Source organism: Lontra canadensis, unplaced genomic scaffold (genome assembly GCF_010015895.1).
Source record: "Lontra canadensis isolate GAN:19392208 unplaced genomic scaffold, GSC_riverotter_1.0 scaffold40, whole genome shotgun sequence".
Taxonomy (NCBI): Eukaryota; Metazoa; Chordata; class Mammalia; order Carnivora; family Mustelidae; genus Lontra; species Lontra canadensis.
Window position 1 is genome coordinate 14665175 of NW_022631034.1, and position 15963 is coordinate 14681137.

The following is a 15963-nucleotide window of genomic DNA, read 5'->3' on the forward strand; positions in this document are numbered from 1 at the left end:
AAAATGCACGTTGTCAGCTCAGTTATGAAAAACTTAGGCTTGTATGTGTGAAAATAAACTCCAGCCACTTTGTATGCTGCTACATCGATTATTGTAACTTGAGGAAAGAAGGGTGGTACGGTATTAAGTATAAATTTTGGTTAAATCTCATGTTAATAAAACACTTTTTTTCTCTTCTGATTTGTGATCATTAAAATTTGTGTTTGCCTGTTTCATTTTTTAACTTGGCTTAATTGTTGTCTTTTCTCTGTGACTGTTAGTTTTTGTGTGCCCTGGGACCTTGAAAGCAATTGTGGATTCACCATGTATATATGAAGCTGAACAAAAGGCAGGTGCTTGGTGCAAGGACCCTCTTCAGGCTGCAGATAAAATTTATTTCATGCCCTGGACTCCCTATCGTACTGATACTTTAATAGAATATGCTTCTTTAGAAGATTTCCAAAATAGTCGCCAAACAACGACATATAAACTTCCCAATCGAGTAGACGGTACTGGATTTGTGGTGTATGACGGTGCTGTCTTCTTTAACAAAGAGAGAACCAGGAACATTGTGAAATTTGACTTGAGGACTAGAATTAAGAGTGGAGAGGCCATAATTAACTATGCCAACTATCATGATACCTCACCATATAGATGGGGAGGGAAGACTGATATCGACCTAGCCGTTGATGAAAATGGCTTATGGGTCATTTACGCCACTGAACAGAACAATGGAATGATAGTTATTAGCCAACTAAATCCATATACTCTTCGATTTGAAGCAACGTGGGAGACTGTGTATGACAAACGTGCTGCATCAAATGCTTTTATGATCTGCGGAGTCCTCTATGTGGTCAGGTCAGTTTATCAAGACAATGAGAGTGAAACAGGCAAGAATGCAATCGATTACATTTACAATACCCGATTAAACCGAGGAGAATATGTAGATGTTCCCTTCCCCAACCAATACCAGTATATTGCTGCAGTGGATTACAATCCTAGAGATAACCAACTCTACGTGTGGAACAATAACTTCATTTTACGATATTCTCTGGAGTTTGGTCCACCCGATCCTGCCCAAGGTAAGAATGTTTGCTTGCTAACGCTTTTGGCTTTAAGCTTATTTTTAAAAGACTTGGAAGTTTTTTTCCTGTCTGTTTCCTTCTCCTTTTCATAGTCAAAGCTCAAAGGATGATGTATTTCCTGCTGTCACATAGTGGGTACATTCTAGCCTTAGTTTGGCCTATTTTCTTTCACTGAATTTTTTCATTTAAATGTTGACGACAGAAAATTGTAGCATCATTGTTCAGTTCAGTTTTTCATTGCTAAAAATATAATACCAGCTACAAACCTGTTAGCTTTGTGTTTTGTTTTGTTTTTTTCCTACGTGACTTCTGAATTGATTACAATCTATGTGTAGACCTTTTAACTTCTTGGCGCCAGTGGTTAAGGGAAATGTGTGTTAGGAAGTCCTAGGAGAATTGCTAGGCTTGATGTACAATGTCAGGCATAAATGTTCTGAAGTTTTGGTATCTGCTGTCTGGATAGGAGAGGGAGTCATCTAACATCCTCCTAGTAAAATTACACATTTTTATTTCCTGATAAATTAGTGATGGTTTTAAGTAAATATTTCTTTGACTTTAACTGTCACACATAGACACTAAGCATTAAATGATCCCACGCGATGATTTATGAAGATGGATCAGCTAACATTTTCGATTTGTGTCTCTTTAGGTATCTTTGTGGAAGATCATTACTTTAGAAAGTAATGTAAAATCTTGGGAAATATATTTTAGTTGATCAACTGAATTCAGTTCTGTGGGAAACAATTTATGAGGGTAAATTAAATGAGTATTTCCTTAAAACAAGATTACCTCATACTCATGATAAAAGTAACCTACTCATATGTTGTTACAGAGTTTGTACTAATTATAAGTCTTTTCTATTTGAACAATAATATTTGTGTTTTAAAGATCTGAATATTTCAATATACTCAGTTATTTGGAATTTTCCAATTATTAAGTTACTTGAAAATTTTAGGAACCAAGAAGTTCTATGGAGTGACTAAATCAATCTCTTCAACAAGGTGAAAAAGAAATTAGTCTATCTTTCTGTCAAAGCAATACTTACACTCTACACACTTAAACATAATTACATGTACCTAAATGTTTTTTAAGATATACTGTTACTAAATTCTAAATATTGTAATAGGGTCAGGAAGGACCTTAAAAGCAAAAGTCACAACTTTTTATAGTTGACTTTCTAATTTGAATCATTATAGTATACCAAAATATGTGATTTTTTTTTCTTTAAAAAGTAAGAGAATAATGACATTGACTTAACGCAATACCCCTTTTATTCTAATTCACGTATGGCTGGAATTTTTTTGCATTAAATTTATAGTAGTAATGTCCATTGTTAAATTTTCAGCAATTAAATCTTCAAGGATAATATCATAGCATCATTTACTTTTTTTAAATTTTTAAAAAGATTTATTTATTTATTTGAGAGAGAGAGAGAACATGAACCGAAGGGCGGAGATGGAGAGGGAGAGAGACTCTCAATCAGACTGTGTGCTGGGCACAGAGCCTGACGTGGGGTTCCGTCTCAGGACTCTGAGATCACTACCTGAGCTAAAACCAAGAGTCGGAGACTTAACCAACCGACTGTGCAAGCCAGCGGCCCCAGAATCATTTACTTTTAAATTTAGACATATCTTTTTCTCATAAGACCAGCAATTTGGGACGTTTTCTGTATCTCAGCTGTTTTTCTTTTTCTTTCTTTCTATATGTTTTATTAACATATAATGTATGATTTGTTTCAGGAGTACAGGTCCGTGATTCATCAGTCTTACACAATTCACAGCACTCACCATAGCCCCCAATGTCTCGGCTGTTTTTCTAAAAGCTAGTACCATCCTTCGCCTTTATCCTATAGGTTTGTCAAAGGCAGAATTCAGGAATTGACAAAATCTGACATTGTATATTGATTGCTGTGTTAATCTTTTTTGTAACCTGTGTTACTCTCACAGCTGTTACATTTGTTTGGGGCGACAATAAATCTCTTCCCCCTCCATTAGGAAAAAGAGAAATAAAATACTTTTAAAAATGCAAATTCATAATCAGGCAACATGTGAAAGACTGTGAATAAATTGAGTACAAACTCAATTCAGCAAAGAATCATTGCCCTGTCTACTTGTCACAGAGTACTTTGTGAATGCAAGATGAGTACTGATGTAATTTTCCATATGTGGCTTATATTCTAGTAAATAATTTGATCCATTTCAGATGAAAAAGTCTTCAATACTTTAGATATCTTTTGAAAACCAGTTATCAGCTTTGAAAATGGGAAACAGGCATATTTGGTAGTTGTGTTTCCACAACTGGGTTTTGTTACCCAATATAGTTAGCCATTCTTAAATATTCCCAGACAGTAAAAATTCTTATTGGCCCCATATTAAACCCTTAGTGATACCAAGTTTTATATGACCTAAATCTCTCTTGCTCCTGATTGAAGCATATTCTCTTTTCTCTCTATTGTGATTTATCTTCACGTGCTCTTAGAGACTCCTGTCTCTCTCAGATGGGCTGATATCTATATGCATGTAGATGGGGCCTTGCAGAACTATTCTGGCCCATCAGTTTAGGTCAAATCAGTAAGCCACTGTCAGCTTTTCTGAAGCAAGATCCACAAAACTGATAGGACAGAGCAATCAGAGAATTCAGATCTTTAGCTGTCATAAAACAATGATTGACTGGTTTGGCTTTAGTTTAGCCTTATGTACTGGATTTGCTACTGTGTGTGTTTCTAAGGTATACAGCATGCTGTAAAATTACCATTCCTTTCAATTTTTGTTGTGGACTGTTTCATAGTCTATTAGCTTCAAAACTTTTCCCCTTTTATAAACCCAAGCCTTTTCCTTCCTAACAGGGCAAGTATATTATTATTTCTTTGCCCTAATCATGGTTTTCAGATACATGTTTTTTTTTTTCCTTTGAATTTTTAACCTTATGTTATCTCTACATAGTTCAGTTGCTCCATTTCTCTAAACTAGCTCTTTATTTCCTTTCACCTTCTCCCCATCTAAAGTGGGCTTAGGAAAAACCCTTTGAGTCCTATTTCAACTCTGTTTCTTAATCTGAATTGCTGTATATTTACTTTGTCTGCAAATTTGATGTCCCAAATATTATTTTTCTTAAATATTTTATTTATTTATTTGAGAGAGCGAGCACGCACAAGCTGTGGGGAGTAGAGAGGGAGAAGGAGGCTCCCCGCTGAGCAGAGAGCTGACTTGGGGCCCAAGCCCAGGGCCCTGGAATCATGACTTGAGCCGAAGACAGACACTTAACTGACTGAGCCACCCAGGTGTCCCTCCCAAATATTGAAAAAATTTTGTGTCTTGGGTTTTGGCAGTTCCTGAATATTTGTCTTAGAGTAATTATGAAGTAAGACACTTGAGTAGTATGAGGGAAAATTTTTTATCAAGAGAACTAGTTAGGTTTATTTATTTTGGAAGTGTTTAGCATAGAATACACATTTCTTGAAACATCTGTCCACTGATAATGATTGCTCAATAAAAGATGATCGTTATTTTTAGACATTGAATAAAGGTAAATTTAATGAATACGTATTTCTGCCTTTCCAGGCTACAGACTCATTGTAACTAGAGTTCATTCAGTGAACAATGAGTGAGTTCGTGGACCCCGGTGAGGGAAGCACGACCCTTAAGATAAATGGATGCTGTTGTTAGTAAGCACTACCACAGTAAATTGAGGCATTCTGTATGTGTTTGTTGAAATTTTCCAGGGCAGTTTTTAAATATGTTTATGAGCATTTTATTAGTACTGTTTTTGGGTCTCTATACCCAAATGACAAAAGTAAGCAGAGTGCTAAGTCACTTAATCTGGATGCTTGATACGACACTCTGATAACTCTGGGACAGAACTTTGTAAAATAAGGTTTAGATTTGAGATATAATTCTACTGTGAATTCCCATGTTTTCTATTACGATTTATAGGACATTCTTGAGTTTTGAATCTTTTGCCACATAAGTTACATTACGAAACTTTTTATCATCTGTTGCTCTAGTATTTTATATTATCTTCCCACATCTTTTCTTGTTTTAGAGATTTACACAGAAAAGTATCAGTTAGATGCTCCAGAATAAGGGCAGATTACTTTGTGGGATGCCATACTTTTTCCAGATTCTATGAAAATCTTTTGCCTAGAAAAGTAAGATCATAACATTCAAGAGTATGTCCAGGTGACCTTAAGCAAATTGCCTAACCTTCACCATGGCTCAATTTTCTCATCTGTAAAAGGAAGATAATCATAGTGGCTACTTCATGGGGTTGTGTGGTAAGGATTAAATAAGATGATCTGATGATCCATGAATGGTGATTAACGTAGCATCTGGTACATAAATGCTGAATAAGTGCCGGCTTTTATCACTATCAGATGCCCTGTTGGGACCTGTCTTCACTTATGGAAGAAATGTTAATTTTCAGAAACAACCTCTGCGCTTATGTTTTCATCATTAGAAAAAATTGCTTTCTGTAAAGTTGCAAAACTTCAGCTTTGCAAAATTCCAGAAATTCTGATGGCCTTTCAAAAGGGTTTAGTTTTGCCACTTACAAGTTTACTTTTAGGTTTTTCATGATGTCCCAATATTTCTTTGATTTATCTTTGAAGAAGATTGATTTCCTTTAAACTTTTGATGAACAAAAAGTGAAAATGTATGAAATTTATTATCAAAAACACATGCAAACCACAGTATCAACCACAAGCACTACTTCACATGTTGCAAGAAATTTTGTGCATTTACCAGAGATCATTTTATTACCTACCTTGACTCAGTTATCATGATTCTTTCCTGATGCTTAGCTAGCAGATCACTAATTGTGGTATTGTTAAGACATATTTCCATGACTTAAGACATACTAATTAGTGCAGTGTCAAGGGATACACAAGATGGTGTGGCACTAAACCATTTTCCTCTGTCCTTTTCATTTATGCTCCGATTTCCCACTACTTTTTAAGATTTGATTCAGAGGCAGTCATTTGACAGTTGTGTAAAAGAGTGTGATGCTTTTGACAAATGTTAATTGAGAAAACACTGAAAGCCTGGCTGCATTGTAATCAAAAGAAAATTACAGAGGTTTAACAAGATGTCAGGCAAGTGCTTTATAGAAAAAGATAGACAGGTTTGAATCGGTTTCTGCAGCAGCTGGCTAGACATGATGTTTGACACAACATCTCTCATATGGTCAATAAATTATGCCCTGGAAATAAAGCACATGATTAAAAAATTTCTTTTGAGATAGAAGGAAAAAAGATTTAGAAAGTGTCTATGCCTTTTTTGACAAGAAGTTTCTCACTCTTCAAGAACTATAAACAAGTACACACTACTTTTTGTGATGGACTTAGAATATTCTGTCAATAGTATCCATACTATATGAACAACTACTTTTGAATCAGAACTTAAAATAATGAACATATTAGTGATAAGATGAACTTGTTTTTTAAGTTTTAATATTCTGGTTTGTTTCTTACATTATAGAGAAAGCATAAAAAAAGTTAATGTTTAAAAAATAGTTTTTTAACTTGTTATACTCTATTAAAAGCATCATATGTATAAGGTTTCAAGAGCCAGTTATCTGTAAATGTTGATGAAACTTTAGTGTGATCACCTAATAGATTTTAAATGATAGCATTAAAATTTTACTGGCAGAATTTTAGTTGTTAAAACTAATTAAATGGCAATCAATGAAGGAAACATTAAGCTCCATTTTTTTTTTAACCTGGTAGATTAAACAGTTTGAAAGTGATGCTGGAAATCAAAAATAACCTTTTAAAATAATTTCAAATGTGTAACTGTAATTCCTTTTACACTCTGTATTGTTAGTATGGTATGTAGGGTAGGTTTCAAATTGGGCATAATTTGATCTAACCTGTTATCCTGATAAGAGATTACATCCTAACCTCTGACCAGAACTAGTTGTTTTTTCTACCTACGTTTTCAAATGTAAATATGCTTAATGAAGCCTCAGATGTTTCCTTACTAACACAGCACAAGCATGCCAAGCCTATCTTCTGTTTGGATCTAATCAGGCATGCTTAAAAATCTCTCAAGCAAGAATGGCTGCTGGGTGGAAAGATGTCACAGTATTTATTTTCCTGCAAGATATAGAGTGGGTGACTAAATTTTCTGTTGTCCTAATTATATGTAATTGTCAGATTTTTATTGATGCTTTGAATTTGATTACTTACAGGGTATGGGCTTATATAAAACAAGAATTTTTCTATATTGTTTCGTGGTAACATATACCTGGTCTAGACACTAAAACTGTCCTTCAGTTTCTGTTGGATGATAAATGATGAAGTATACTTAAGGTGTATTATCAAGTATTTCATTTAGAAGTAGACTTAAGAAAATTAGAGTCATACAGAAAAATCCATAGTAAAGTCTAAACAACCATTACTTAGCCAACAATATGAATAAATTGGAATAAATGAGGGGATTTATTCTTTCTCCAACCTACTGGTGTTCCCACTAATTCTCATTTTACTGGTTTTGGGATAGTTGGTTGGGAGAGGTTTTGTGTTGTGTGTGTGTATATACACATTCACGCGTGTGCCTGTATATGAGTGGGAGTGTGTGTGAGATTAATATACTCATCTTTTTTCCATAGTGCCTACCACAGCTGTGACAATAACTTCTTCAGCTGAGCTGTTCAAAACCACAGTATCAACCACAAGCACTACTTCACAGAAAGGCCCCATGAGCACAACTGTAGCTGGATCACAGGAAGGAAGCAAAGGGACAAAACCACCTCCAGCAGTTTCTACAACCAAAATTCCTCCTGTAACAAATATTTTTCCCCTGCCAGAGAGATTCTGCGAAGCATTAGACGCGAGGGGGATAAAGTGGCCTCAGACACAAAGGGGAATGATGGTTGAACGGCCATGTCCCAAGGGAACAAGAGGTAGTTCTTATAAAATGCCAAACTTATATTTTTAAATTTAGTGTGAGTAGGTTCTTAATTACACTGAAGTGATTTTGAGGAAAGAGAGACGTTTATAATAGCTTATTTTTTTACTATTTTTATTAACTTTGGTAATAGAGCATTGGTAGATAACTTACAGGCTCATGAAGGGTAAAAGTTATTTAAGGTCAGGCCCGAATTACCTCTCTCCCTCTTGAAGACCTATAGAGGTCAAGCCTGACATTTTTTTGCCCATGGACTCCAGGAAGGCTTCCTTACTGCTGCCTTTCTCATTACAAGTATCGTCTTGGATAAGTCCCAAGAAAATCAAGGGCTCTTTGTTTGCTGTAAACGTCTGATATTTCTATGCTGACTTTATATTTACTGTTTATAATCTGCATTATACCCTACTCTTTGTCAGTTACTGTCAACCAATTCCATTGGTGTTTATTCAAAATTTAACATGTAGTGTAGTATCATCGTAGCTGATTTCCTGAATGCATGCAGAAAAATGGTTTCAGTTTCACTGCTGTTTTCTACATCTGTTGTAGGAACTGCATCCTATCTCTGCATGGTTTCCACTGGAACATGGAACCCTAAGGGCCCCGATCTTAGCAACTGTACCTCACACTGGGTAAATCAGCTGGCTCAGAAGGTTGGTTGGAACCTTTTAATATGATACACATTGGTGATTAAGGGTGTTAACGTCTAGCATAAATAATTTAGCTTTGTATGTTGAAACTGGCTTCATCGTTCTTTGTTCAGTAGAAAAATAAGAAAATCATGTATAGTTTTGTCTGTAAACTATTTATTCAAAGTTACATATGCTGTTTTGGGGCATGCTGTTTTCTAAGTTAAGCTTTTTAATGAGTAGATACTTGCTTGATTTCATTTATATTCAGTTTGTTCTGTTTCTTTTGATGTTTGTAAGATGAATAGCCCATCGGCCTAATAAATCAAATACCATTAAGTTTGCAACTGAATCCACAGAATGCAAGCAGATGTTTATATCACAGATGATTATGATAGAATAAGTAAAAACGACTTTAAAAGGCATTGGTAACTTTAATATTACAACACAATGCGGTGACATTTTAGTTTCCTCTTTGTCATCTACCTTTCTGAAATGCAAGCGAAGAGTAGATAATAACTCCCAGTATCATACTGATTACATTCTAATTTAAATTTCTGGATCATTGGAATAAATAAATAAGATTTTTAAATAGCAGTTTACAAATGGGTGGCAGTGAAATGAGAAAGCTATCTGAAAAACTTAAAAAAAGATTTCTGGTTTTCTTTTTTTCCTTTCATTCCTTTTAAAGGTCTGGTTAAGAATTTCTTTTGTGTATTGAGGATCTAAGAACCTTTAATCATATGAAATGAGGAGAAAGTTATTGGCCTCAATTAGTTGCAGATTTTGACATATTTGCAAATATTTCTCTCACCACAGCAAAGATACTCAGGAAAAGAACAAGAAGCCGCAAACAGAGCAAGAAATCATACTGTGATAATATAAATTGTCATTTCAGATCAGAAGTGGAGAAAATGCTGCTAGTCTTGCCAATGAACTGGCTAAACATACCAAAGGGCCGGTGTTTGCTGGGGATGTGAGTTCTTCAGTGAGATTGATGGAGCAGTTGGTGGACATTCTTGATGCACAGCTGCAGGAACTGAAACCTAGTGAAAAGGATTCCGCCGGACGGAGTTATAACAAGGTAGGTAGGAATTTCCTGTTATTTAATCAGGCATTTTATATGGCGGCTCTTGATTCCTCCAGCCCTGGACTGCCAAACCTCTGGCCCCCTTGACATAAACTCAGAAACAAAATTTCTAATTTGGTTAATTTCCCAAGAAAGAATTACAGTTGAAAAAGGAACAACATGGGGGGCTGGGGAAGGTAAAATTTCTAGGGAGATTTTAGTTGGTGGCAGACATCGCCTGATTGTGGTCAGTTCTCCCACTTAAGAATGCATTCTCTGCACTTGGAGAGAGTATGTGTTCTACGTCTCATATACTCTGTACACTAATACATGAAGCTTTTGTGGTTGCACTAAAATTGTAATGCACAGAGGAGTGTTATCCACTACAATACTGCTTTCAATTGCAGGTTTTGGGAGAAGGGCACGTTTGCCTCTCTAGGAGGATAGTATATTAATGCCATTAATTTTTTCTAATATGACAAAAAAATTGGTAGTTATTTTAACCATACTACCCAACAAGCATAAGAGATCCATATTAAGCCAAAATCTGTGGGTAATATGGTGTCATAGGGTTAAAAAACAGACATTTTTGTTCTGGTTGTATCGTGATACTTTGGATTAGTACACTTAACAAAATGCAGCTATGAACTGTAAATATGCAGTTTTGGCAATAAGTGTAAACTCACAAAAATCCAGAGGACCACCGTGCATAACAAACTTTGAAATCAGGAACACCAGCCTAAGTTTTGAGGATTTCTTTTTTTCCCTCATTTTCAACAGACAAAATCTAACCTCTGATTTTCTTTTCTTTCACTAAAAAGCTCCAAAAACGAGAGAAGACATGCAGGGCTTACCTTAAGGTATCTCTCCTGTGCTGTCACCCTGCTTTCTCCCTTCTTCGGCTACCTGCCACGCTTTATCATCTTGCTGCATGATCCAATGTATTTCAGTCTTTGATAATTATATAATGTGCCCCATATCAGCTGTACAAATGTTGACTTTTCTCAGGTATATTACTCTCAGAATAAGCAAATAATTTACCTTTATAAGTTTTGCTTTTTTTCCCATTCATCCAAACATACAAGAATTTAAACGAAATATCCTCTGAATTGGAAAGTAATCCTATAGTCTCTTTGTTTCCTGTTGTCATCTATGTGGATTAAAGAACAACTTGAGTTAAAACAGCTATGATATATTCTTGGCAGTTTATCGTATCAAAGACTGTATAGTCATAATGTATGTGCATGAAAAAAGTCACTGCTTTCTTATCTCTGTGGTGTACTCTTAAATAAAATAGGCTTTGTCCTGAAATTTTTAGGAGTCATTTCTAGAATCAGGTTGATACAGGGATGGGTTACTAGAAATGGAATAGAAATAATGTGACAGAGTTATCAATGTATGTTCTATGTTGGTTTTTATCAGGCTAATAGAAACAGAAAGCCACTGTTTGGCTCAGAATCCTTGTTCACTCCAGCAGGTTTTTCTCCCTGGTATATCCAAGTAATAGGAAGCATGCTGAGGCCGACAGTAGACTATGCCATTCTAGTTCTGTGTGATTGATCAGAATAACATTACCAGCTTGCATTTGGTTTTATTATGTGAATTTTAGATGTTTCTTTTAGGGGGATGGTTATTTTCTAATCGTACTCATCTGAGGACCATATCCTTAGTAAATCAAACCTTAAGAACTAGCCCATATGCGTATGACGACAAAGCAAAAGCAGCTTGTAATTTTGTAGAATAGAGGTTATTCAAAAGCCATGACTACCAGTTTCGGTCAGCAAGATCTAGAAGGAAAAAAAAAGAAGAAAGAACGAAGGCATGTCACTAGTTTGCAAATAGACATTGTTGGACTTGAGAACCTGACAAGGAAAGGTGGTAGGAAAGTCCGTTTTTAGGTAGTAATATTCTGAATGTCCTTTTTAGCCTGTTTAATGGGGGTAAAGAAAAAACTGCTGAAGTGTATAGAATTTGTCGTACTGAAATTTTCAGTTCACCTTTAAGGTATTAGTTAATGTATGAAATGTAATAATTGGTATGTTGCCCAGGACATATATCTCAGTGGCAAGAGAATAGCTTTTTCTCTTTGGCAGGGAGAGACTACTTAAGGAATATGACTAGGCTAATGATCGTTTTTGATTCTGCTAGAAAAGTACAAATGGTAATAAATAAAGAGTGTTTCAAATTAATAAAAGCATGTCATCAGCGAGTTATGTGTGTATGTAGTAGGTTTCAGCATGATCTTAATTTCTGACCAGTGTCATTTTCAGTATCTCTCAAATGAGCTTCTCTGCTCAGATAAGGCTAATAAAACTCCTTAAATTACAAATCAGAAGCTGACTTACACTATGCAAATGAAGCGAGATCCCACTTCGTGACAGAGGCTTCATTTGTAACTTAGATTAGAGACTCCAGTCTGTATTTCTTGGTGACTAATGAATCTGGCCTCGGCAGACCAATTTCTGTTCCAGTCTAGTTAATGGCTGCGGCAGTATCACTGTGTGCCTTTTGACTATTCTGTCTCCCATTAGAAAGAGGGAGGAAAAGCCTTTAATGCCACTTGGAAGTATCTTCCACCTGCCAGGAAGGTTGTGGGGGCTCACAAGGCGGACAGAACAAGGATATTAAGATGGATTAAGCTAATTACTCTTACTCTGACAGTAGCTTCACACAACTTTTCCCCATGCTTATTTCAATATCGTACCTCAAACTAGCAATTTTTGTTGTTGTTCTTTGCACAATGTATGTTCTTTTCCCTCAGTGATTACCAGTAGATTAAAACAATTTATGTATGGTCTTAGTGACATGTTGTGACTAGGTAAATGGGGTAGAGTAAGTAAACTTAGTGGTTTCAGGTTTTCAAGCCATGGTCAGTATATAGCTATAGTAAGTATCAGTACAAAGGCCTGCCTTCAGTTGCTTAGCTGACTGGGTTTTATTTTTTATTTGTTATTTTGCATGGTAGTAAACAAAACCTACAAACACGAACATGTACAACCTGGATGTTTATGAAGACCTTATTCTATTTTTCTTAATATTTCATTAAAATTTTTCATTAAACTATTAGTTTTCATTAAATTATTCAAATAGGCTTTAAACGTTTTTTGATCTCTTGATTCTTCTATAAAAACAGATCATTGTTTATCATCTAAGGTGTACTCTCAAGTGTTTTCTAGCTAGATGGAGAATTGGAAAAGTGAAATATTCACAGATAATATGTGAACTTTGAAATCATCTTGGTTTTTTCCCCAATGGTGTAATAAGTAGACAATGGCACTTAGGCACAATTTTGGCTATTACTTTAGTTCAGGTTCCAAAAAACAATATGGTGTAACTTTCAGGCATAAATAAAAGGCTATCCCAGAGACATCAGTGTTTTCTATCTAGAACATTTAAACCTTGAGGTTATAAATAAGAGTGACCGTGCATGTACAGTAATACCTCAGGTTAAGAGCTGACATTGTTTGGGCTTCTTTTGACAATGGAGATATTGTTAGGTAAGTATCCACAAGCCATCTTTTCACATTTACCCTTTATAATCACATAGCAATTTACTAATCTTCAGTTAGTTTTATTTTGAGATGGTAAGATATGTTCCTAACCAGCCAGGTGTATGTTGTTCAGGTGTTCTTCCATCTTGAAGTAAGAGTAAATCATCATGACAGATAAATACTACAATTGTCACTAGTCAGTGATTGAAAATCACCTTGGTACTAGAAGCAGTCAGAACTAATGGTGGTTTTCTAATGGATATAGGCAATTGTGGACACAGTGGACAATCTTCTGAGACCTGAAGCTTTGGAATCCTGGAAACACATGAATTCTTCTGAGCAAGCTCATACAGCAACAATGTTACTTGACACATTGGAAGAAGGAGCTTTTGTCCTGGCTGACAATCTTGTAGAACCAACGAGGGTCTCGATGCCTACAGAAAATATCGGTAAGTGAATACATTGTCAGGATTAATTTTGATTTAGAAGATAAATGTTTAAGAGAATGATGCTTCCTTTCTGAATCTGTTCTTTCCCAGGGCCAGACTTCTCTTTCATCAAATTATTATTGATCACACTTCATAAAATTAATGCAAAAGCCAAAATCTGTCTATATCTTTTAAAAGTTAGTTTTATGTAGGGTTTCTCCCCACCCCATCCCCAACTGAAAAAATCATTAAAGGAAAGAAGCTTAGAGTACTTAAATGCCAGAATATGGATTGCGTAAGTAATGAAAGTACTTGCTATGGAACTGTGGCAAATGCTTTTCCATTTTATGTAATATGTTCCTAATGAATTTAAATTACTTTCTGGAATGTGTTCTCCAAATCAAATATTTTAGGCACACAGAATTTGAGCCAAATGTTTATACTAAACACAACCGCCTTCAGGTGAAAATGTGGTCTGCAAACTACATCTCCCATAATGCAGACTATCCATGCTTCATAGATTGCAAAATAGCTGCAGATAGTTTCAAAACATTTAAATTTGACATTTAAATGCTGTCCATGAGAGGTGGGAGTTCACTTTTGATGATATTTGAGAAATTACAGTAAATACAGTAAAATATTCATTTAGGCTTGACCGATTTAGAATTGTTGGTTATTCAGAGAGGTTGAACTCAAGTGAAAGTTATATCTTTTAGTAAAATAAAAAAGTTTCCCAAGCATTCAAGTGAAAAAAAAAGGAAAAAAAAAAAAAGCCAGAAGAGAACACAGACAACTCTTTCAGCAAAAGAGTGCATTGGCACAACAGGTACTGAATGAGGTATTGCTCTGTGGGACGCCCTATCTCATTGCCTAATTGTGCCTGCTTAAGTCATGAGAATTTGTATTCTAAAATGCAGAAAATAAAAGTGTATAGAATCAAATTACAATAACTGAATTTAAATTTAAAACCTCAAGTTTATTTTAAGTAGCTGAATTTTTAGAAAGAAAAAAACATTATGAAAATCATGTTTTTATGTACTATGAGCTTTAGGGATGATAAATAACTCAGTAACTTCAAATAAAATGAAGTCAAGATACGTAATTTGGCTGGCCATGATCTGGGATACCAGTCATAGGGAAAGTGATGCTCTACCATAGCTTTAGTAGTAATACAAAATGAAGAAAGCTCCCTCTTTTCTGTCTAAAGCTTTCATTATATTTGGCTAATTTATTAGTTGGTCTCATAAAATCCCTAGGATGTGCATTGAACAATTCTTCTCAAATTTTCCCAGCAACATACCTGTATGGATAAAAGAGTGTAAACTTGATCATCTTAGAGAGTGAATCATAGAAAATACTGTTTGAAGCGACATTTGTTTTCAAAATCTTCCAATTGCTATCTTTTTAAACAACACCTGTTATTTCCCTCCTACACCCTCTCAAAGAATGCAAGAATATTGGATGGGCCAGCGTGACGTGCTATGCTCCCACGAGCTTCACGTATACAGGATGTGCTGTTCTTCAATCTCTGAGATATTTCTACACCAGCTTGAGACAGAGTCTGAAAATGTTAATGTCCAGGAATATATTTTTTCTAATGCCTGTTTTTCAGAATTCTAAGGGATTAATCTTCACTCTGTTTTTTTTTTTTTTAAATTTTAATTAAAAAAGATTGGGTGCCTGGCTAGGTCAGTCAGTAGAGCATGTGACTCTTGATCTTGGGGTTGTGAGTTTAAGCCCCACATTGGGTGTAGAGATTGCTTAAAAAACTAAAATATCTTTACAAAAATTTAAAAAGAACATTGTGGGTAAAGACTCTTATAGTATGTAGTACACATGTTACTGACTTCTCAAAAATAATGACCTGAATTTACCATATGCATGTAGATTACCCAAGAATTATCAGTATGAAAGTCATTTTACATTCTCTTGCATAGTTAGGTCTTTTTTGTTTTTTGCTAAAATATAATTTTGTGGCAAATACAGTCCATGATTTAGTATGAGGAAAGCATTTACATTTTTCATAGGAATTATTCTTTTTTTAGACATGAGGACTAAAATACCTTATTACTCCTTTATATCCTCACTTTCCTGAAGTTCTTATCTAAATTTAGGGCATGGCTACACTATCTTAGGTTATTAGGACAATATGATTTACTCCTTAGTGATTTCTGCTTGAATCCTTAGTTTAACTTCATTGTGTGATTTATCCTTATAATACATGACCTCATAAAAATGGTATAATTATATGTCATAAATATATCTGATTATAGCTTTTTAAAGTCAACTTGGAGATAAAATCTATATATAATACAATCAGTTGTCATACGTGTATAGTTGATGAGTTCCAACAAATGCAGACTATGTGACCGACAGCATG

The 15963-nt window shown here is 35.1% G+C and overlaps 1 protein-coding gene across 35 annotated transcripts in view; it reads left to right on the forward strand.

Moving 5' to 3' along the window:
* ADGRL2 (adhesion G protein-coupled receptor L2) overlaps positions 1 to 15963 on the forward strand; it is a 382248-nt gene that overhangs the window by 332159 nt on the left and 34126 nt on the right. For 18 of the 35 annotated variants that reach the window (XM_032870191.1, XM_032870192.1, XM_032870194.1 and 15 more), the window contains 6 exons: positions 261 to 1061; positions 7671 to 7964; positions 8516 to 8619; positions 9494 to 9679; positions 10486 to 10524; positions 13421 to 13604. In XM_032870191.1, the coding sequence (XP_032726082.1) occupies positions 261 to 1061; positions 7671 to 7964; positions 8516 to 8619; positions 9494 to 9679; positions 10486 to 10524; positions 13421 to 13604 (1608 nt within the window). The remainder of the gene's footprint in view (positions 1 to 260; positions 1062 to 7670; positions 7965 to 8515; positions 8620 to 9493; positions 9680 to 10485; positions 10525 to 13420; positions 13605 to 15963) is intronic. The other 17 variants (XM_032870196.1, XM_032870203.1, XM_032870200.1 and 14 more) reach the window with 4 other exon arrangements.